The sequence below is a fragment of the Heptranchias perlo genome, chromosome 22 (genome assembly GCF_035084215.1).
Source record: "Heptranchias perlo isolate sHepPer1 chromosome 22, sHepPer1.hap1, whole genome shotgun sequence".
NCBI classification, from domain to species: domain Eukaryota; kingdom Metazoa; phylum Chordata; class Chondrichthyes; order Hexanchiformes; family Hexanchidae; genus Heptranchias; species Heptranchias perlo.
In genome coordinates, this window is record NC_090346.1 from 51,390,478 (window position 1) to 51,415,342 (window position 24,865).

The following is a 24,865-nucleotide window of genomic DNA, read 5'->3' on the forward strand; positions in this document are numbered from 1 at the left end:
GTGAGCTTAAACAATGAGTGTTGTGGCATCACAGCTCACCCTGAGTCTCTCCCTGCCAGATGTCCCCACAAACACACACATTCACCCAGCAGGTCAGAGGCTGGGTATTCTGCAGCAAGTGACTCACCTCCTGACTCCCCAAGGCCAGCATTTATTGCCCATCCCTAAGAGGGCAATTAAGAATCAACCACATTGCTGTGGGTCTGGAGTCACATATAGGCCAGACCGGGTAAGGGCGGCAGGTTTCCTTCCCTGAAGGACATTCGTGAACTAGATGGGTTGTTACGACAATCTGGTAGTTTCATGGCCATCATTACTGATACTGGTATTTTAATTCCAGATTTTTATTTAATTGAATTTAAATTCGCCAGCCGCCGTGGTGGGATTTGAACTCGTGACTCTGGATTTTAGTCCAGGCCTCTGGATTACTAGCCCAGTAACATAACCACTACGCTACCGTACCCTTATGGAATACTCTCCACTTGCCTGGATGAGTGCAGCTCCAACAACACTCAGGAAGCTCAACAACATCCAGGACAAAGCAGCCCGCTTGATTGGCACCCCATCCACCACCCTAAACATTCACTCCCTTCACCACCGGCGCACTGTGGCTGCAGTGTGTACCATCCACAGGATGCACTGCAGCAACTCGCCAAGGCTTCTTCGACAGCACCTCCCAAACCCGCGACCTCTCCCACCTAGAAGGACAAGAGCAGCAGGCACATGGGAACAACACCACCTGCGCGTTCCCCTCCAAGTCACACACCATTCCGACTTGGAAATATATCGCCGTTCCTTCATCGTCGCTGGGCCAAAATCCTGGAACTCCCTTCCTAACAGCACTGTGGGAGAACCTTCACCACACGGACTGCAGCGGTTCAAGAAGGCGGCTCACCACCACCTTCTCAAGGGCAATTAGGGATGGGCAATAAATGCCGGCCTCGCCAGCGATGCCCACATCCCATAAACGAATAAAAAATAAGACAAACACAAACACACACGCAAACACTCACACACTTGCAAATATATTGCTGTTCCTTCACACACAGACACACATGAACAGACAAACACACACACAATGAGTGTTGTGGCATCACAGCCCACCCTGAATCTCTCCCTGACTGATGTCCCCACAAACACGCAAAAATGCACATTCACACACACACACACACATAGACACACTTACACACAGACACACACAGACAAACACACACACAGACAAACACAGATACAAACACACAGACACACACAGACAACCACAGACATACACACACAGACGCACACAGACACACACACAGACAAACACACAAACAGACACACACACAAACAGACAAGCACAGACACAAACACACAGACAAACACAGACACACACACAAACATACAAACACACACACAAACAGATACACACACAGACACACTCACACAGACACACACATAGAAAAACACACACACAGAAAAACACACAAACAGACAAACACAGACAAACACACACACAGACACACACACACACAAACACACACAGACAAACACACACACACCACAGACAAACACACACACAGACAATCTCACACACACACATACAGACACACACACAGACAAACATACACACACAGACAAACACACACTCAGACACACACAAACACACAGACAAACACACATACAGACACAAACACAGACAAACACACACAGACAAATGCACACACACATGCACACACACACAGACACACACACATACAGACAAACACACACAGACAAACACACACAGACAAACACACACACACCACAGACAAACACACACAAACAATCTCACACACACACATACAGACACACACACAGACAAACACACACTCAGACACACGCAAACACACAGACAAACACACATACAGACACAAACACAGACTACCACACACAGACAAACACACACAGACACACTCACACACAAACACAGACACAAACACACACAGACAGACAGACAAACACACACAGACACACACAAACAGACAAACACACATAAACGCACACACAAAGACACACATAAACACACAGACACACTCAGACAAACAGAGATACACACAGAAACACACAAACACAAACACACACAGACAAACACACACAAACAGACAAAAACACACAGGCACACAGACAACCGCACATACATACAGACAAACAAACAAACACACACAGACACACACAAACAAACACAAACACACACACAAATAGACAAACACACACACAAACAAACACACACATATACAGACAAACAAACACACAGACAAACACAAACAGACAAACAAACATACACAGACACACACAAACCAACAAACACACACAGACAGACTAACACACACACAAACACACACACAGACATACACACAAACACACACAGACAGACACACACACAAACGGACACACACACAGACAAACACACACAGACAAACACAGACACAAACACACACAGACAGACACACACACACACAAACACACACAGACACACACGAACAGACAAACACACACATAAACACACACACAAACACACATAAACAGACACACTCAGCCAAACAGAGACAAACACAGAAACACACACACACAGACAAACAATCACAAACAGACAAAAACACAGACACAGACACCACAGACAAATGCACATACATACAGACAAACAAACACACACACAAACACACACAGACACACACAAATAGACAAACACGCACACAGACAAACAAACACGCACAGACAAACACACACACATACACACAAAAAAACACACAAACACAAAACACACACAGACAAACATACACACATACGAACACACAAACAGACAAACACACGCAGACAAACACACACAAACACACTTTTTTTCGTTCATGGGATGTGGGCGTCGCTGGCGAGGCCGGCATTTATTGCCCATCCCTAATTGCCCTTGAGAAGGTGGTGGTGAGCCGCCTTCTTGAACCACTGCAGTCCGTGTGGTGAAGGTTCTCCCACAGTGCTGTTAGGAAGGGAGTTCCAGGATTTTGACCCAGCGACAATGAAGGAACGGCGATATATTTCCAAGTCGGGATGGTGTGTGACTTGGAGGGGAACGTGCAGGTGGTGTTGTTCCCATGTGCCTGCTGCTCTTGTACTTCTAGGTGGTAGAGGTCGCGGGTTTGGGAGGTGCTGTCGAAGAAGCCTTGGCGAGTTGCTGCAGTGCATCCTGTGGATGGTACACACTGCAGCCACTGTGCGCCGGTGGTGAAGGGAGTGAATGTTTAGGGTGGTGGATGGGGTGCCAATCAAGCGGGCTGCTTTATCTTGGATGGTGTTGAGCTTCTTGAGTGTTGTTGGAGCTGCACTCATCCAGGCAAGTGGAGAGTATTCCATCACACTCCTGACTTGTGCCTTGTAGATGGTGGAAAGGCTTTGGGGAGTCAGGAGGTGAGTCACTCGCCGCAGAATACCCAGCCTCTGACCTGCTCTTGGAGCCACACTATTTATGTGGCTGGTCCAGTTCAGTTTCTGGTCAATGGTGACCCCCAGGATGTTGATGGTGGGGGATTCGGCGATGGTAATGCCGTTGAATGTCAAGGGGAGGTGGTTAGACTCTCTCTTGTTGGAGATGGTCATTGCCTGGCACTTGTCTGGCGCGAATGTTAATTGCCACTTATCAGCCCAAGCCTGGATGTTGTCCAGGTCTTGCTGCATGCGGGCTCGGACTGCTTCATTATTTGATTGTTGTGGCATCACAGCCCACCCTGAGTCTCTCCCTGCCTGATGTCCCCACAAACACACAAAAATACACATTCACACACAAACACACACACACACACACACAAACAGACTCACACACACACAAACATAAACACAAACACACACAGACAGACTAACACACACACAGACAAACACATACACAGACAAACACACACACAGACAAACATATACACAGACAAACACACACACAGACAAACATATACACAGACAAACACACACACAGACAAACACAGATACAAACAAACACAGACAGACACACACACACAAACACACACAGACACACACGAACAGACAAACACGCATAAACACACACACAAGCACACACATAAACACACACACAGACACAAACGCACACACAAACACACAGACACGCATGAGTACATACGTAAACACACACAGACACATACACGAACAGACAAATGCACACACAAACTCAGACAAACACACACACACAAACAAACAAACACAAACAGACAATCACACACAACACACGAAACACAGCAGGTACAGCAAACAATTAGGAAGGTAAATGGTAAGTCAGCCTTTATTATAAGGGGGTTCGAGCATAAGAGTAAGGAGGTCTTACTGCAATTATGTAGGGCTCTGGTGAGACCACACCCGGAGTACTGTGTACAGTTTTGGTCTCCTTATCTAAGGAAGGATATACTTGCCTTAGAGGCGGTGCAACGAAGGTTCTCTAGATTGTTCCCTTGAAGAGTATAGAGATTGCCAGAGTAGAGTTAAGAGAGAAATCATGAGGGCAAAAAGGGGACATGAGATTGCTTTGGCAGATAAGGCAAAGGAGAATCCAAAGAGCTTCGACAAATACATAAAGGGTAAAAGAGTAACTAGGGAGAGAGTAGGGCCTCTTAAGGATCAACAAGGTCATCTATGTGCGGAACCACAAGAGATGGGTGAGATCCTGAATGAATATTTCACATCGGTATTTACGGTTGAGAAAGGCATGGATGTTAGGGAACTTGGGGAAATAAATAGTGATGTCTTGAGGAGTGTACATATTACAGAGAGGCAGGTGCTGGAAGTCTTAACACGCATCAAGGTAGATAAATCTCCGGGACCTGATGAAATGTATCCCAGGACGTTATGGGAGGTTAGGGAGGAAATTGCGGGTCCCCTAGCAGAGATATTTGAATCATCGACAGCTACAGGTGAGGTGCCTGAAGATTGGAGGGTAGCAAATGTTGTGCCTTTGTTTAAGAAGGGCGGCAGGGAAAAGCCTGGGAACTACAGACCAGTGAGCCTGACATCTGTAGTGGGTAAGTTGTTAGAGGGTATTCTGAGGGACAGGATCTACAGGCATTTGGAGAGGCAGGGACTAATTAGGAACAGTCAGCATGGTTTTGTGAGAGGAAAATCATGTCTCACGAATTTGATTGAGTTTTTTGAAGGGGTAACCAAGAAGATAGATGAGGGCTGTGCAGTAGACGTGGTCTACATGGACTTCAGCAAAGCCTTTGACAAGGTACCGCATGGTAGGTTGTTACATAAGGTTAAATCTCATGGGATCCAAGGTGAGGTAGCCAATTGGATACAAAATTGGCTTGACGACAGAAGACAGAGGGTGGTTGTAGAGGGTTGTTTTTCAAACTGGATGCCTGTGTCCAGCGGTGTGCCTCAGGGATCGGTGCTGGGTCCGCTGTTATTTGTTATTTATATTAATGATTTGGATGAGAATTTAGGAGGCATGGTTAGTAAGTTTGCAGATGACACCAAGATTGGTGGCATTGTGGACAGTGAAGAAGGTTATCTAGGATTGCAACGGGATCTTGATAAATTGGGCCAGTGGGCTGATGAATGGCAAATGGAGTTTAATTTAGATAAATGTGAGGTGATGCATTTTGGTAGATCGAATCGGGCCAGGACCTACTCCGTTAATGGTAGGGCGTTGGGGAGAGTTATAGAACAAAGAGATCTAGGAGTACAGGTTCATAGCTCCTTGAAAGTGGAGTCACAGGTGGATAGGGTGGTGAAGAAGGCATTCGGCATGCTTGGTTTCATTGGTCAGAACATTGAATGCAGGAGTTGGGATGTCTTGTTGAAGTTGTACAGGGCATTGGTGAGGCCACACTTGGAATACTGTGTACAGTTCTGGTCACCCTATTATAGAAAGGATATTATTAAACTAGAAAGAGTGCAAAAAAGATTTACTAGGATGCTACCGGGACTTGATGGTTTGACTTATAGGGAGAGGTTAAATAGACTGGGACTTTTTTCCCTGGAGAGTAGGAGGTTAAGGGGTGATCTTATAGAAGTCTATAAAATGTCACTGAGCGGCTTCAGGGCATTCTCAAGGGGGAGGGTGAGCAGGCAGAGGTCGTGGTCCACATTGGGACCAACGACATAGGTAGGAAGGGAGATGAGGTCCTGCATCAAGAATTTAGGGAGCTAGGTAGCAGATTAAAGAGCAGGACCTCAAAGGTTGTAATCTCTGGATTACTCCCAGTGCCACGGGCTAGTGAGTATAGAAATAGGAGGATAGAACAGATGAATGCGTGGCTAAAGAGTTGGTGCAGGAGGGAGGGTTTCAGTTTCCTGGATCACTGGGCCTGCTTCTGGGGAAGGTGGGACTTGTACAAGTCGGACGGGTTGCATCTGAACCAGAGCGGGACAAATATCCTTGCGGGGAGGTTTGCTAGCACTGTTGGGGGGGGTTTAAACTAACTTGGCAGGGGGATGGGATACAGAGTGGAGCTACAATAGGGGGTGATGTGCAGCCAAATATAGAGAAAAAAACAAGTCAGCTTGGAAGACAGGGCAAATATGTGAGGGCAAGGCTGGATGGCATCTATTTTAATGCAAGGAGTCTTGCGAATAAGGTGGATGAACTGAAGGTGTTGATAAACACATGGGAGCATGATATTGTTGCTGTCACAGAGACATGGTTGAGGGAGGGGCAAGACTGGCAGCTCAATATTCCGGGGTACAGAATCTTCAGGCGAGACAGAGGGGGAGGTATAAGAATCATAGAATCATAGAATCATAGAAGTTACAACATGGAAACAGGCCCTTCGGCCCAACATGTCCATGTCGCCCAGTTTATACCACTAAGCTAGTCCCAATTGCCTGCACTTGGCCCATATCCCTCTATACCCATCTTACCCGTGTAACTGTCCAAATGCTTTTTAAAGACAAAATTGTACCCGCCTCTACTACTGCCTCTGGCAGCTCGTTCCAGACACTCACCACCCTTTGAGTGAAAAAATTGCCCCTCTGGACCCTTTTGTATCTCTCCCCTCTCACCTTAAATCTATGCCCCCTCGTTATAGACTCCCCTACCTTTGGGAAAAGATTTTGACTATCGACCTTATCTATGCCCCTCATTATTTTATAGACTTCTATAAGATCACCCCTTAACCTCCTACTCTCCAGGGAAAAAAGTCCCAGTCTGTCTAACCTCTCCCTGTAAGTCAAACCATCAAGTCCCGGTAGCATCCTAGTAAATCTTTTCTGCACTCTTTCTAGTTTAATAATATCCTTTCTATAATAGGGTGACCAGAACTGTACACAGTACTCCAAGTGTGGCCTCACCAATGCCCTGTACAACTTCAACAAGACATCCCAACTCCTGTATTCAATGTTCTGACCAATGAAACCAAGCATGCCGAATGCCTTCTTCACCACCCTATCCGCCTGTGACTCCACTTTCAAGGAGCTATGAATCTGTACTCCTAGATCTCTTTGTTCTATAACTCTCCCCAACGCCCTACCATTAACGGAGTAGGTCCTGGCCCGATTCGATCTACCAAAATGCATCACCTCACATTTATCTAAATTAAACTCCATCTGCCATTCATCGGCCCACTGGCCCAATTGATCAAGATCCCGTTGCAATCCCAGATAACCTTCTTCACTGTCCACAATGCCACCAATCTTGGTGTCATCTGCAAACTTACTAACCATGCCTCCTAAATTCTCATCCAAATCATTAATATAAATAACAAATAACAGCGGACCCAGCACCGATCCCTGAGGCACACCGCTGGTTACAGGCCTCCAGTTTGAAAAACAACCCTCTACAACCACCCTCTGTCTTCTGTCGTCAAGCCAATTTTGTATCCAATTGGCTACCTCACCTTGGATCCCATGAGATTTAACCTTATGTAACAACCTACCATGCGGTACCTTGTCAAATGCTTTGCTGAAGTCCATGTAGACCACGTCTACTGCACAGCCCTCATCTATCTTCTTGGTTACCCCTTCAAAAAACTCAATCAAATTCGTGAGACATGATTTTCCTCTCACAAAACCATGCTGACTGTTCCTAATTAGTTCCTGCCTCTCCAAATGCCTGTAGATCCTGTCCCTCAGAATACCCTCTAACAACTTACCCACTACAGATGTCAGGCTCACCGGTCTGTAGTTCCCAGGCTTTTCCCTGCCGCCCTTCTTAAACAAAGGCACAACATTTGCTACCCTCCAATCTTCAGGCACCTCACCTGTAGCGGTGGATGATTCAAATATCTCTGCTAGGGGACCCGCAATTTCCTCCCTAACCTCCCATAACGTCCTGGGATACATTTCATCAGGTCCCGGAGATTTATCTACCTTGATGCGCGTTAAGACTTCCAGCACCTCCCTCTCTGTAATATGTACACTCCTCAAGACATCACTATTTATTTCCCCAAGTTCCCTAACATCCATGCCTTTCTCAACCGTAAATACCGATGTGAAATATTCATTCAGGATCTCACCCATTTCTTGTGGTTCCGCACATAGATGACCTTGTTGATCCTTAAGAGGCCCTACTCTCTCCCTAGTTACCCTTTTGCCCTTTATGTATTTGTAGAAGCTCTTTGGATTCACCTTTGCCTGATCTGCCAAAGCAATCTCATATCCCCTTTTTGCCCTCCTGATTTCTCTCTTAACTCTACTCCGGCAATCTCTGTACTCTTCAAGGGATCCACTTGATCCCAGCTGCCTATGCATGTCATATGCCTCCTTCTTCTTTTTGACTAGTTGCTCAATCTCTCGAGTCATCCAAGGTTCCCTACTTCTACCAGCCTTGCCCTTCACTTTATAAGGAATGTGCTTACCCTGAACCCTGGTTAACACACTTTTGAAAGCCTCCCACTTACCAGACTTCCCTTTGCCTGCCAACAGACTCTCCCAATCAACTTCTGAAAGTTCCTGTCTAATACCATCAAAATTGGCCTTTCCCCAATTTAGAATTTTAACTTTTGGGCCAGACCTATCCTTCTCCATAGCTATCTTAAAACTAATGGAATTATGATCACTTGTCCCAAAGTGATCCCTCACCAACACTTCTGTCACCTGCCCTTCCTTATTTCCCAAGAGGAGGTCAAGTTTTGCCCCCTCTCTAGTCGGGCCATCCACATACTGAATGAGAAATTCCTCCTGAATACACTCAACAAATTTCTCTCCATCCAAGCCCCTAATGCTATGGCTGTCCCAGTCAATGTTGGGAAAGTTAAAGTCCCCTACTATTACCACCCTATTTTTCTTGCAGCAGTCTGCAATCTCCTTACATATTTGCTCCTCAATTTCCCGTTGACTATTTGGGGGTCTGTCGTACAATCCTATCAAAGTGATCTCTCCCTTCTTATTTTTCAGTTCTACCCATACAGACTCAGTGGGCGAACCCTCGGATATATCCCCTCTCACTACTGCCGTGATGTTCTCCCTAATCAAGAACGCAACTCCCCCTCCTCTCTTACCTCCTGCTCTATCTTTCCTATAGCATCTGTACCCTGGAACATTGAGCTGCCAGTCCTGCCCCTCCCTTATCCATGTTTCAGTAATAGCTATAACATCCCAGTCCCATGTACCCATCCATGCCCTGAGTTAATCTGCCTTGCCCATCAGACTTCTTGCATTGAAATAAATGCAGTTTAATCTAGACTTCCCTTGGTCTTTGCCCTGCTTTCTCAGCCCATCTGTCCGGTCATGTTCTGTACACTCTCCCTTACTGCCTTTTGTTTCTGTCACCATTTTATTTCCCACTGACTTCCTGCATCGGTTCCCATCCCCCTGCCACATTCGTTTAAACCCTCCCCAACAGCACTGGCAAACACTCCCCCTAGGACATTGGTTCCAGTCCTGCCCAGATGCAGACCGTCCAATTTGTACTGGTCCCACCTCCCCCAGAACCGGTTCCAATGGCCCAGGAATTTGAATCCCTCCCTCTTGCACCATCTCTCAAGCCACGTATTCATTTTAGCTATCCTGTCATTCCTACTCTGACTTGCCCGTGGCACTGGTAGCAATCCTGAGATTACTACCTTTGAGGTCCTACTCTTTAGTTTAACTCCTAACTCCCTAAATTCAGCTTGTAGGACCTCATCCTGTTTTTTACCTATATCGTTGGTGCCTATATGCACCACGACAACTGGCTGTTCACCCTCCCCCTCCAGAATGTCCTGCAGCCGCTCCGAGACATCCTTGACCCTTGCACCAGGGAGGCAACATACCATCCTGGAGTCTCGGTTGCGTCCGCAGAAAGGGGGGGTCGCAATATTAATTAAAGAATCAATTACTGCCATAAGGAGGGATGATATATTAGCAGGTTCCTCTAATGAGGCCATATGGGTGGAGCTTAAAAACAAAAAGGGGGCAAGCACTTTGATGGGAGTGTACTATAGGCCCCCAAACAGTCAGGGGGAGATAGAGGAACAGATATGTAGGCAAATCTCAGAAAATTGTGCAAATAATAGGGTAATAATCGTGGGGGATTTCAACTTCCCCAATATTAACTGGGATACTCAGAGTGTAAAAGGCTTAGAGGGTACAAAATTCTTAACGTGCATCCAGGAGAGCTTTTTGAGCCAGCATGTAGAAAGTCCTACAAGAGAGGGGGCGGTACTGGACCTAATTCTAGGGAATGTGGCCGGCCAAGTGGAAGAAGTGCTAGTAGGTGAGCACTTTGGTGACAGTGACCATAATTCGGTGAGATTTAAGGTGGTCATGGAAAAGGACAGGGAGGGGCCGGAAATAAAGGTTCTAAATTGGGGGAAGGCCGATTTTAATAGGATACGGCAGGATCTGGCCAAAATGGACTGGGATCAGCTGCTTGTAGGAAAATCCGCATCGGAGCAATGGGAGTCTTTCAGAAGGGAGATTGAGACCATACAATGGCAACATGTTCCCGTAAAGGTCAAGGGTGGTTCCAAGAACTCCAGGGAACCTTGGATGTCAGGGGATATACGAGAATGGATTAGGAAAAAAAGGAGGGCTTTTGGCAGATACAAAAGGCTAAAGACGGAGGAAGCCCGAGAGGAGTACAAAAAGTGCAGGGGGATACTTAAAAAAGAAATTAGGAGATCAAGGAGGGGCCATGAAATAACACTGGCGAGCAAAATAAAGGAAAATCCTAAGATGTTTTATAAGTATATTAAGGGTAAGAGGATGACTAGGGAAAAAATAGGGCCCATTAGGGACAAAAATGGCAATCTGTGTGTGGAGCCGGCAGATGTAGGAGGGGTTCTAAATGAATTTTTTGCATCTGTTTTCACTATGGAGAAGGATGATGTAGACATAGAAATACGGCAGGGGGACTGTGATATACTCGAACATATTAACATCGAGCGGGAGGAGGTATTGGCGGTTTTAGCAGGCCTAAAAATGGATAAATCCCCAGGCCCGGACGAAATGTATCCCAGGCTACTGTGTGAGGCAAAGGAGGAGATTGCGGGGGCTCTGACACATATATTCAGAACCTCTCTGGCCACAGGGGATGTGCCAGAGGACTGGAGAACCGCTAATGTAGTACCATTATTCAAGAAGGGGAGTAGGGAAAAACCGGGGAACTACAGGCCAGTGAGCCTAACATCAGTGGTAGGAAAATTATTGGAAAAAATTCTGAAGGACAAAATTAGTCTCCACTTGGAGAAGCAAGGATTAATCAGGGATAGTCAACATGGCTTTGTCAAGGGAAGATCATGTCTGACTAATTTGATTGAATTTTTTGAGGGGGTGACTAGGCGTGTGGATGAGGGTAACGCAGTGGATGTGGTATACATGGATTTCAGTAAGGCCTTCGATAAAGTCCCGCACAGGAGACTGGTCAAGAAGGTACGAGCCCATGGAATCCAGGGTGCCTTGGCACTTTGGATACAAAACTGGCTTAGTGGCAGAAGGCAGAGGGTGATGGTCGAAGGTTGTTTTTGTGACTGGAAGCCTGTGGCCAGTGGGGTACCACAGGGATCGGTGCTGGGTCCCTTGCTGTTTGTGGTCTACATTAATGACTTGGATATGAATGTAAAATGTATGATCAGTAAATTCGCTGATGATACAAAAATTGGTAGGGTGGTAAATAGCGAGGAGGATAGCCTCAGTCTGCAGGACGATATAGATGGGTTGGTCAGATGGGCGGAACAGTGGCAAATGGAATTTAACCCGGAAAAGTGCGAGGTGATGCACTTTGGAGGGACTAACAAGGCAAGGGAATACACAATGAATGGGAGGACCCTAGGCAAGACAGAGGGTCAGAGGGATCTTGGTGTGCAAGTTCACAGATCCCTGAAGGCGGCGGAACAGGTAGATAAGGTGGTAAAGAAGGCATATGGGATACTTGCCTTTATTAGCCGAGGCATAGAATATAAGAGCAAGGAGGTTATGATGGAGCTGTATAAAACACTGGTTAGGCCACAGCTGGAGTACTGTGTGCAGTTCTGGTCGCCACACTACAGGAAGGATGTGATCACTTTGGAGAGGGTGCAGAGGAGATTCACCAGGATGTTACCAGGGCTGGAGCGCTTCAGCTATGAAGAGAGACTGGGAAGATTGGGTTTGTTTTCCTTGGAGCAGAGGAGGCTGAGGGGGGACATGATTGAGATGTACAAAATTATGAGGGGCACAGATAGGATGGATACTAAGGAGCTTTTTCCCTTCGTTGAGGGTTCTATAACAAGGGGGCATAGATTCAAGGTAAAAGGCGGGAGGTTTAGAGGGGATTTGAGAAAGAACTTTTTCACCCAGAGGGTGGTTGGAGTCTGGAACTCACTGCCTGAAAGGGTTGTGGAGGCAGGAACCCTCACAACATTCAAGAAGCATTTGGATGAGCACTTGAAATGCCATAGCATACAAGGCTACGGACCAAATGCTGGAATATGGGATTAGAGTAGACAGGGCTGATGGCCGGCGCGGACACGATGGGCCGAAGGGCCTCTATCCGTGCTGTATAACTCTCTCTCTCTCTCTCTCTCTCTCTAAAATAATGAGGGGCATAGATAAGGTCGATAGTCAAAATCTTTTCCCAAAGGTAGGGGAGTCTATAACGAGGGGGCATAGATTTAAGGTGAGAGGGGAGAGATACAAAAGGGTCCAGAGGGGCAATTTTTTCACTCAAAGGGTGGTGAGTGTCTGGAACGAGCTGCCAGAGGTAGTAGTAGAGGCGGGTACAATTTTGTCTTTTAAAAAGCATTTGGACAGTTACATGGGTAAGATGGGTATAGATGGATATGAGCCAAGTGCAGGCAATTGGGACCAGCTTAGTGGTATAAACTGGGCGACATGGACATGTTGGGCCGAAGGGCCTGTTTCCATGTTGTAAACTTCTATGATTCTATGATTCTATGATTGATTCCTGGGATGAGAGGGTTGTCCTATGCCATGAACAGGTGCAGAAAATAATCAATAAGGCGAATGGAATGCTGGCCTTTATATCTAGAGGACTAGAGTGCAAGGGGGCAGAAGTTATGCTGCAGCTATACAAAACCCTGGTTAGACCGCACCTGGAGTACTGTGAGCAGTTCTGGGCACCGCACCTTCGGAAGGACATATTTGCCTTGGAGAGAGTGCAGCGTAGGTTTACTAGAATGATATCCGGACTTCAAGGGTTAAGTTACGAGGACAGATTGCACAAATTGGGGTTGTATTCTCTGGAGTTTCGAAGGTTAAGGGGTGATCTGATCGAAGTTTATAAGATATTAAGGGGAACAGATAGGGCGGATAGAGAGAAACTATTTCCACTGGTTGGGGATTCTAGGAGTAGGGGGCACAGTCTAAAAATTAGAGCCAGACCTTTCAGGAGTGAGATTAGAAAACATTTCTACACACAAAGGGTGGTAGAAGTTTGGAACTCTCTTCCGCAAACGGCAATTGATACTAGCTCAATTGCTAAATTTAAATCTGAGATAGATAGCTTTAGTTCACAGATCAGCCATGATCTTATCAAATGGCGGAGCAGGCACGAGGGGCTGAATGGCCTACTCCTGTTCCTATGTTCCTATGCGGAGAGATTGAGTAGAATGGGCCTGAACTCTGGAGTTTAGAAAAATGAGAGGTGATCTCATTGAAACTTATAAGATTCTGAGGGGACTTGACAGGGTAGATGCTGAGAGGCTGTTTCCCCTGGCTGGAGAGTCTAGAACTAGGGGTCATAGTCTCAGGATAAGGGGTCGGCCATATAGGACTGAGCTGAGGAGGAATTTCTTTGCTCAGATGATTGTGAATCTTTGGAATTCTCTACCCCAGAGGGCTGTGGATGCTCAGTCACTGAATATATTCAAGATGTGGAGATGCCGGTGATGGACTGGGGTTGACAATTGTAAACAATTTTACAACACTAAGTTATAGTCCAGCAATTTTATTTTAAATTCACAAGCTTTCGGAGGCTTCCTCCTTCCTCAGGTGAACGATGAGGAAGGAGGAAGCCTCCGAAAGCTTGTGAATTTAAAATAAAATTGCTGGACTATAACTTGGTGTTGTAAAATATATTCAAGACTGAGATCGATAGATTTTTGAACTCTAAGGGAATCACGAAATGTGGAGATCGGGCGGGAAAGTGGAGTTGGGGTTGAAGATCAGCCATGATCATGGCAAATCGTGTTTAACTAAATTGATAGAGTTTTTTGTTGAGGTCACAGAGGGGGTCGTTGAGGGCAATGCAGTTGATGTAGTGTTTATGGACTTTTAAAAAGTGTTTGATAAAGTGCCACATAATAGGCTTGTCATCAAAGTTGGAGCCCATGGAATAAAAGGGCAGTAACAACATGGATATAAAATTGGCTCAGTAACAGGAAACAGAGAGTCGTGGTGAATGGTTGTTTTTCAGACTGGAGGGAGGTGTACAGTGGTGTTCTCCAGGGGTCAGTGCTGGGACCACTGCTTTTCTTGATATATATTAATGACTTGGACTTGGGTGTACAGGGCACAATTTCAAAATTTGCAGATGACACAAAACTTGCAGGTGTAGTGAACAGTGAGGAGGATAGTGATAGACTTCCAGAGGATATAGACAGGCTGGTGGAATGGGCGGACACGTGGCAGATGAAATTTAACACAGAAAAGTGCAAAGTGATACATTTCGGTAGGAAGAATGAGGAGAGGCAATATAAACTAAAGGGCACAACTCTAAAAGGGATACAGGAACAGAGAGATCTGGGGATATATGAGCACAAATCATTGAAAGTGGCAGGGCAGGTTGAGAAAGCGGTTAAAAAAGCATCCAGGATCCTGGGCTTTATAAATAGAGGCATAGAGTACAAAAGTAAGGAAGTCATGATGAATCTTTATAAAACACTGGTTCGGCCACAACTGGAGTATTGTGTCCAGTTCTGGGCACCGGACTTTAGGAAAGATGTGAAGGCCTTAGAGAGGGTGCAGAAGAGATTTACTAGAATGGTTCCAGGGATGAGGGACTTTAGTTACCTGGATAGACTGGAGAAGTTGGGGTTGTTCTCCTTGGAACAGAGAAGGTTGCGAGGAGATTTGATCGAGGTGTTCAAAATCATGAAGGATCTAGACAGAGTAGATAGAGAGAAACTGTTCCTATTGGTGGAAGGGTCAAGAACCAGAGGACATAGATTTAAGGTGATTGGCAAAAGAACCAAAGATGACATGAGGAAAAACTTTTTTACACAGCGAGTGGTTAGGATCTGGAATGCACTGCCCGAGGGGGTGGTGGAGGCAGATTCAATCATGGCCTTCAAATGGGAACTGGATAAGTACTTGAAAGGAAAATAGTTGCAGGGCTACGGGGATAGGGTGGGGGAGTGGGACTAGCTGGATTGCTCTTGCACAGAGCCAGAATAGACTCGATGGGCTGAATAGCCTCCTTCCGTGCTGTAAGCTTTCTATGATTCTATGATTTGTGCCTGTTCCGATGTCTGAAGTTACATGAAAAACTGATGTTGACCTGTTTTTCAGAGGATTATACCTGACAGCGATATTCTACAAGGATGATGACATAATTGTGACAAATGAGGAACAGATTCCAGTGGTAGACATGGACGATTCATATTCCAGCTCACTGATGCAAGATTTCCTTTGGTTCACAAAGGTAAAGGGATGAAGAGAACCGTCATATTATTAATGGATCCTATTTGAAGGACCTTCCTGTGAGTGAGTAAATGTTGTGTAATGGACTGAGTCGGGTGAACTAAGAACCTCCCAGGTTTGGTCACTGCTCCGTGTTGACTTAACATATGGTTCCTAGATTTTATGAATAGGAACATGGATTACAAAAGTGGAGGTAATGCTAAACCTTTACAAATGATTGGTTAGGCTGTAGTTCGAGTATTGTGAGGATTTTTGACACCCTACTTTTAGAAAGATGTCAAGGCCATGGAGAGGGTTCAGAAGAAAGTTATTAAGATGGTAAGAGATGAGAAACTTTCTTTATGAAGACAGCCTAAAGAAACTAGGTTTCATTGGAGGAGAAGATTAAGAAGAGATCTGGTAAAGATATTTACAGTTGAGAGATTTGGTGAAGGTAAATGGGGAGAAACTATTTCTACTTGGTCAGTGACTTGGTAACTAGAGAAGATTCAGGAACTGTCCCTCTAGATTGGAAAATTGCACATGTCACTCCGCTTTTTAAGAAAGGAGAGAGAGGGAAACCAGGGAATTATAGACCAGTTAGCCTAACATCTGTTGTGGGGAAAATGCTGGAATCTATAATTAAGGATAGGGTGACTGAACACCTCGAGAATTTTCAGTTAATCAGAGAGAGCCAGCATGGATTTGTGAAAGGTAGGTCGTGCCTGACAAACCTGATTGAATTTTTTGAAGAGGTGACTAAAGTAGTGGACAGGGGAATGTCAATGGATGTTATTTATATGGACTTCCAGAAGGCATTTGATAAGGTCCCACATAAGAGACTGTTAGCTAAGATAGAAGCCCATGGAATCGAGGGAAAAGTACGGACTTGGTTAGGGTTGGGGATTCTAGGAGTAGGGGGCACAGTCTAAAAATTAGAGCCAGACCTTTCAGGAGTGAGATTAGAAAACATTTCTACACACAAAGGGTGGTAGAAGTTTGGAACTCTCTTCCACAAACGGCAATTGATACTCGTTCAATTGCTAAATTTAAATGTGAGATAGATAGCTTTTTGGCAACCAAAGGTATTAAGGGATATGGGCCAAAGGCAGGTATATGGAGTTAGATCACAGATCAGCCATGATCTTATCAAATGGCGGAGCAGGCACGAGGGGCTGAATGGCCTACTCCTGTTCCTATGTTCCTATGTTCCTAGACGAAATTTAGATCATCACTAAAGAATGAAGGGAAAGGTCAGGAGGAATTTTTTTAAGCAGAGGGTTGTTACGATGTGGAAGGTCCCATCAGACAGAGCGGGGGAGTGGAATCCATAACAGCTTTTAAAGGGAAAATTGAATATTTGAAAAAGAAAAATTTGAAAGGACTGGCCAATGGATCTAAGTGGATCGCTCTTTCACAAAGTCAGCATCGAAGCAATGGACTGAGTGAGCTCCCTCTAAAATTCTACGGTTCTACCTCAGTCAAGGCAATTGACCTTTACTTTCAGAATAGGAGGGGAGTGAATCGGTCAGGGCTCCTGTCCCTCAGTTTTCTACCCTCTTCTCCCTTTGTCTTGTGTAGGTGGAGGAATGTGAGTCGTTCTCATCAATGGTTGTATCGTGTAGCCCATTCCCCTGAGGAGCCATCCTTCTTACTCAGATGCAAAGCATCATGAATACCCCCAGAACTGCAGCACCTCCACTGGCGTGTGATGCAGTATGACCAGTTTACCCAGGCTGTTTCAATTATAAATGCTCATATAGACACAAGATTTTTATATTATATACATTTTAATTAATAACAATTCTTAATCAAGTTACAAATCCTCAATTCCCACTCATGGTGTGGGGCTGAGGTGTTATTTGGAGAATATGAGTTCCATGACTAACATTATTCAAGATCAGTCTCCAGGATTTCAGTGCTGGAATAGCAGATGTGTGAAATGACCATACTGTGGCTACTGAGGCCATGAGAAACACCCAACAGCACAATGTTACATTCTGTTCTTTCAAACCTGGAATGTGTCTGAAGAGAGTATTTCCAGCTGTGAAACATCATGGTGAAGTATTGGTGGGTTCAGGTCTGTCACTGGGTGTGGGAGTAATCTGAGGAAGTGAATTCAGATTATCAGAAAGATGTATTAAGCAGCAGTGAAGTGTTTTCGCTGATGTCTGACTGTTCCCATTGTCTGCTGGTACCAGTGGCACACTGAAGATTTCCATCTCCTTTCTGACCCAGGTATCCTGTATGTGGGAAGACACTCGATGGTTGGTTCAGTGTATGAGCCCCTCCTTATCCTCCTGTTCATCGGTTCTACAGGCTCGCCATAAGATGCTTGTAGCTGTCGCTCAACTCCAGGTGAGCCCGAAAATTTCCTCGAAATTCTTTGAACTGAATTTATATAAATCAGAGATGGTCCTCTCCATGTTTTGTGACGTCTATCCCATTAATTGCAATATAGTCCACTCCAGGTTTTGTCAAATGCAGTCAGAGAGTTGAGTGTTTGTGTGAGCAGAGAGAGGTGGGTGTAATGACCTGTATCACAATATATTGGATTTGTGTAAGCCCTTTCTTTTAGTTTTATACTATCTCTCACCTCTTTTGTTGACCAAGGTTGTTTAATTACACGAGGAGAGCTCTCGCCCTTTAGGGGTCTGTACAGGTCGTGTATTCTACCAAATACTTCTTTGAACCTCCTACTGTTCATCTGTACTTTTATCCATTAATACTTCTGCCCAGTCTACTGTCTCATCCCTCCTAAATTTAAAACCTTAGTTTCATAGAATGGTTGCAGCACAGAAGGAGGCCATTCAGCCCATCGAGCCCATGCTGACTCTCTGTAAGAGCAATCCAGTTAGTCCCATTCCCCTGCTCTTTCCCTGTAGCCCTGCAAATTTTTTCCCTTCAAGTATTTATCCAATTCCTTTTTGAAAGCCACGATTGAATCTGCTTCCACCGCCCTTTCAGGCAGCGCATTCCAGATTAGAACCACTCGCTGCGTAAAAAAAGTTTCTCCTCATGTCGCCTCTGGTTCTTTTGCCAATCACCTTAAATCTATGTCCTCTGGTTCTCAACCCTTCCACCAATGGGAACAGTTTCTCTTTATTTACTTTATCTAAACCCTTCATGATTTTGAACACTTCTATCAAATCTCCTCTCAATCTTCTCTACTCTAAGAACAGTTTTCCAAAATTCCCTGGACTCAGGAGAGGTCCCGGCAGATTGGAAAACTGCTAATGTAACACCGTTATTTAAAAAGGGTAGTAGGCAGAAGGCTGGAAATTATAGGCCAGTTAGCTTAACATCTGTGGTGGGTAAAATTTTGGAGTCTATTATTAAGGAGACAGTAACGGAACATTTAGATAAGCATAATTTAATAGGACAAAGTCAGCATGGCTTTATGAAGGGGAAGTCATGTCTGACAAATTTGCTTGAGTTCTTCGAGGATATAACGTATAGGGTGGATAAAGGGGAACCAGTGGACATAGTGTATTTAGACTTCCAGAAGGCATTCGACAAGGTGCCACATAAAAGATTATTACTTAAGATAAAAAATCACGGGATTGGGGGTAATATTCTGGCATGGGTGGAGGATTGGTTATCGAACAGGAAGCAGAGAGTTGGGATAAATGGTTCATTTTCGGACTGGCAACCAGTAACCAGTGGTGTTCCACAGGGGTCGGTGCTGGGTCCCCAACTCTTTACAATCTATATTAACGATTTGGAGGAGGGGACCGAGTGCAACATATCAAAATTTGCAGATGATACAAAGATGGGAGGGAAAGTAGAGAGTGAGGAGGACATAAAAAACCTGCAAGGGGGTATAGACAGGCTGGGTGAGTGGGCGGAGATTTGGCAGATGCAATATAATATTGGAAAATGTGAGGTTATGCACTTTGGCAGGAAAAATCAGAGAGCAAGTTATTTTCTTAATGGCGAGAGACTGGAAAGTACTGCAGTACAAAGGGATCTGGGGGTCCTAGTGCAAGAAAATCAAAAAGTTGGTATGCAGGTGCAGCAGGTGATCAAGAAAGCCAACGGAATGTTGGCTTTTATTGCTAGGGGGATAGAATATAAAAACAAGGAGGTATTGCTGCAGTTATATAAGGTATTGGTGAGACCGCACCTGGAATACTGCATACAGTTTTGGTCTCCATACTTAAGAAAAGACATACTTGCTCTCGAGGCAGTACAAAGAAGGTTCACTCGGTTAATCCCGGGGATGAGGGGGTGGACATATGAGGAGAGGTTGAGTAGATTGGGACTCTACTCATTGGAGTTCAGAAGAATGAGAGGCGATCTTATTGAAACATATAAGATTGTGAAGGGTCTTGATCGGGTGGATGCAGTAAGGATGTTCCCAAAGATGGGTGAAACTAGAACTAGGGGGCATGATCTTAGAATAAGGGGCTGCTCTTTCAAAACTGAGATGAGGAGAAACTTCTTCACTCAGAGGGTGGTAGGTCTGTGGAATTTGCTGCCCCAGGAAGCTGTGGAAGCTACATCATTAGATAAATTTAAAACAGAAATAGACAGTTTCCTAGAAGTAAAGGGAATTAGGGGTTATGGGGAGCAGGCAGGAAATTGGACATGAAGCTGAGTTCGGATCGGTCAATGCCCTGTAGGTGGCGGAGAGGGCCCAGGGGCTATGTGGCCGGGTCCTGCTCCGACTTCTTGTGTTCTTTAGATTTGTGGTTGGGATCAGATCAGCCATGATCTTATTGAATGGCGGAGCAGGCTCGAGGGGCCGATTGGCCTACTCCTGCTCCAATTTCTTATGTTCTAATCCCAGCTTCTCCAGTCTATCCACGTAACTGAAGTCCCTCATTCGTGGAACCATTCTAGTAAATCTTTTCTGCACCCTCTCTAAGGCCTTCACATCTTTCCTAAAGTGCGGTGCCCAGAACTGGACACAATACTCCGGTTGTGGCCGAACCAGTGTTTTATAAAGGTTCATCATGACTTCCTTGCTTTTGTACTCTATGCCTCTATTTATAAAGCCCAGGATCCCATATGTTTTTTGAACCGCTTTCTCAACCTGTCCTGCCACCTTCAAAGATTTGTGCACATATACCCCCAGATCTCTCTGTTCCTGCACCAGCTTTAGAATTGTACCATTTAGTTTATCTTGCCTCTCCTCATTCTTCCTACCGAAATGTATCACTTCGCACTTCTCTGCGTTAATTGTTCCCTGTACACCCAAGTCCAAATCATTAATATATATCAAAAATAGCAGTGGTCCCAGTACCGACCCCTGGGGAACACCACTGTACACCTCCCTCCAGTCTGACAAACAACTGTTCACCACTACTCTCTGTTTCCTGTCACTTAGCAAATTTTATATCCATGCAGCCACTGCCCCTTTTATTCCATGGGCTTCAATCTTGATGACAAGCCTATTATGTGGCACTTTATCAAACGCCTTTTGAAAGTCCATATACACAACATCAACTGCATTGCCCTCATCGACCCTCTGTTACCTCATCAAAATACTCAATCAAGTTAGTTAAACACGATTTGCCTTTAACAAATCCGTGCTGGCTTTCCCTAATTAATCCCCACTTCTCCAAGTGACTGGAGAAGTGTGGATTAATTCTGTCCTGGATTATTGTTTCTAAAAGCTTCCTCACCAGCGAGGTTAAACTGACTGGCCTGTAGTTGCTGGGTTTATCCTTACACCCTTTTTTGAACAAAGGTGTAACATTTGCAATTCTCCAGTCCTCTGGCACCACTCCCGTATCTACGGATGTTTGGAAGATTATGGCCAGTACCTCCGCAATTTCCACCCTTACTTCCCTCAGCAACCTAGGATGCATCCCATCCGGACCGGGTGACTTATCTACTTTAAATACAGCCAGCCTTTCTAGTACCTCCTCTTTATCAATTTTTAGCCCATCCAGTATCTCAACTACCTCCTCTTCTATTGTGACTTTGGCAGCATCTTCTTCCTTGGTAAAGACAGATGCAAAGTGCTCATTTAGTACCTCGGCCATGCCCTCTGCCTCCATGAGTAGATCTCCTTTATGGTCCCTGATCAGTCCCACCCCTCCTGTTACTACCCGTTTACTATTTATTTGCCTAAAGAAGATTCCCTTTCATGTTTGCTGCCAGTCTATTCTCATACTCTCTCTTTGTCCCTCTTATTTCCTTTTTCACTTCCCCTCTGAACTTTCTATATTCTGCTTGGTTCTCACTTGTATTATCAACCTGACATCTGTTATACGCCCCTTTTTTCTGCTTCTTCTTACTCTCTGTCTCTTTCGTCATCCAGGGAGCTCTGGCTTTAATTGCCCTACCTTTCCCCCTCGTGGGAATGTACCCCGACTGTACCCGAACCATCTCCTCCTTAAAGGCCGCCCATTGTCCGATTACAGTTTTGCCTGCCAATCTTTGATTCCAATTTACCCGGGCCAGACCCGTACTTAACCCACTGAAATTGGCCCTCTCCAATTAAGTATTTTTACTCTCAATTGCTCCTTGTCCTTTTCCATGACTAATCTAAACCTTATGATACTATGATCACTGTTCCCTAAATGTTCCCCCACTGACACTTGCTCCACTTGACCCACCTCATTCCCCAGAACAAGATCCAGCAATGCCTCCTTCCTCGTTGGGCTGGAAACGGACTGATCAAGAAAGTTCTCCTGAACACATTTCAGGAATTCCTCCCCCTCTTTGCCCTTTACACTATTACTACCCCAGTCTATATTCGGATAGTTGAAGTCCCCCCATTATCACTACTCTATACTTCTTGCACCTCTCTGTAATTTCTCTGCAAATTTGCTCCTCTATCTCCTTCCCACTAGTTGGTGCCTATAGAATACACCCAGTAGTGTAATGGCACCTCTATTGTTTCTGAACTCGAACCAAATAGATTCTGTCCTTGACCCCTCCAGGACATCCTCTCTCTCCAGCACTGCAATATTCTCCTTAATCAATACTGCCACCCCCCTCCTTTCTTTCCTTCCCCATCTTTCCTGAACACCTTGTGTTTAGGAATATTTAGCACCCAATCCTGCCCTTTTTTGAGTCAGGTCTCGGTTATCGCCACCACATTGTATTCCCATGTGGTTATTTGTACCTGCAGCTCACCGACCTTGTTTATCATTCTTCGTGCATTTACACAGATGCACTGTAAACCTACCTTAGACCTTCTCCTATTCTCTGTCTGATCCCATCTAATACTATACTATTTCTTACTCTCGTGCTAACTGTCTCTCCCAATCCTTCGTGCACTTTGTTTCTCCTTTCTAATGCTACATCCTGGTGCCCATCCCTCTGCCAAATTAGTTTAAACCCTCCCCCACAGCACGAGTGAACCTCCCGGCGAGGACATTGGTCCCAGCTCTGTTGAGGTGCAACCAGTCCATCTTGAACAGGTCCTTCCCGCCCCAAGAATCTGAAGCCCTCCCTCTTGCACCATGTCTCTGGCCACACATTAACCTGCTTTATCTTCCTATTTCTGTACTCACTAGCGCCAGGCACTGGGAGTAATCCAGAGATTACTATCTTTGAGGTCCTGCTTTTTTTTTCAAAAAATATACTTTATTCATAAAATTTGCAGCAGTTCATACAATACAGTTCTCATCTCACATTCCAAACATACACAATATCGATTATACAATTTGCAGGTTACATCAAGTACAGTTCAATGAAACACATTGGACATCATTACAGTTCATGACACTCTAGGCTGCCTCATTGCATCACAATCAATACAGGTGATTCATTACAGATTCATTGCAGATTTGTTGCGGGTACATTACATCAATTTTGAATTTTACATTCTGCCCGAGGGGGTTTTTCCCTGATTGCAGCCCCTCAGTATACAATGGCGGGAAGGCTCTAAACGGTTGCCTTTCCCCACAGAGCCTTTGCGGGGGCCGCACCCATCCTCAGTGCGTCCCTCAGCACGTAGTCCTGGACCTTGGACTGTGCCAGTCTGCAGCACTCAGTCGAGGACAGCTCCTTGTACTGGAAGATCAGCAGGTTTCGGGCAGACCAAAGGGCGTCTTTCACCGAGTTGATGGTCTTCCAGCAGCAGCTGATGTCCGTCTTGGTGTGCGTCCCCGGGAACAGCCTGTAGAGCTCTTTGAGGTCCGGCATTTTAACTTCCTTCCTAACTCCTGAAACTCTAACAGCAGGACCTCATCCCTTCTCCCTGTCAAACCTAATATCGAATTCAATCATGTTATGGTCACTGTTACCTAAGTGTTCCCTTACCCTTGGATTGTTGACTAATTTGTACTGGCCTGTGATTTCAGGCCGGAATTCAGCTCCTGTTTTGGAATATTGCTTTGGATATTGAGGTCATTCTTCAAATCGTCCTTTTTAAAAGTGTCAGAAAAGTTCTCACTCCTTAATATAAATGTCTCTGTTGGGAGCTGTGTTTTCATTGACTTTCATTGTTCTCTCGGGCACTCTGAAAGTTAGCCTCAATCACTCAGTGATTGCATCACGGAAACCAAATGACCTGTCTCTTGTGCTCAGCTTATTACAGGTCAGTAAAAAGTAAAATAAGATGATAAGTCTTAAAGAGAACTTTAATTTTATGCCACTTGAGGGCAGAACAAACTGTTCAATAATTTGAGAAACAGTAGCTGGCAGTAAATTACAACTTGTGTCATAAATCCAAGAGCACAAAGATAAGAGTTAGGGGTTAAATTGGATAACCCCTGAAAATGGGCCGGGGAGTGCGGAGCGCGATTAACCTGCGCCCGTCCGTTGTGATGCAATCAGCTCGTTACATTCGTGCTGCCTGCTGTTTTAAATGATTGCTGCCTGCTGCCAGCGCTACCTGAGCTGTTGATTGGCTGCACAGATCAGCAGGGGTCCTGATATCGCGGGTGGCTCGTGCTTCTTAAAGGCAGCCTACACC

The 24,865-nt window shown here is 45.2% G+C and overlaps 1 protein-coding gene across 4 annotated transcripts in view; it reads left to right on the top strand.

Annotated features, from left to right (window-relative positions):
* ankfn1b (ankyrin repeat and fibronectin type III domain containing 1b) overlaps positions 1-24,865 on the top strand; it is an 834,116-nt gene that overhangs the window by 713,632 nt on the left and 95,619 nt on the right. For all 4 annotated transcript variants that reach the window (XM_068003637.1, XM_068003639.1, XM_068003638.1 and 1 more), the window contains 2 exons: positions 15,877-16,009; positions 18,226-18,345. In XM_068003637.1, the coding sequence (XP_067859738.1) occupies positions 15,877-16,009; positions 18,226-18,345 (253 nt within the window). The remainder of the gene's footprint in view (positions 1-15,876; positions 16,010-18,225; positions 18,346-24,865) is intronic.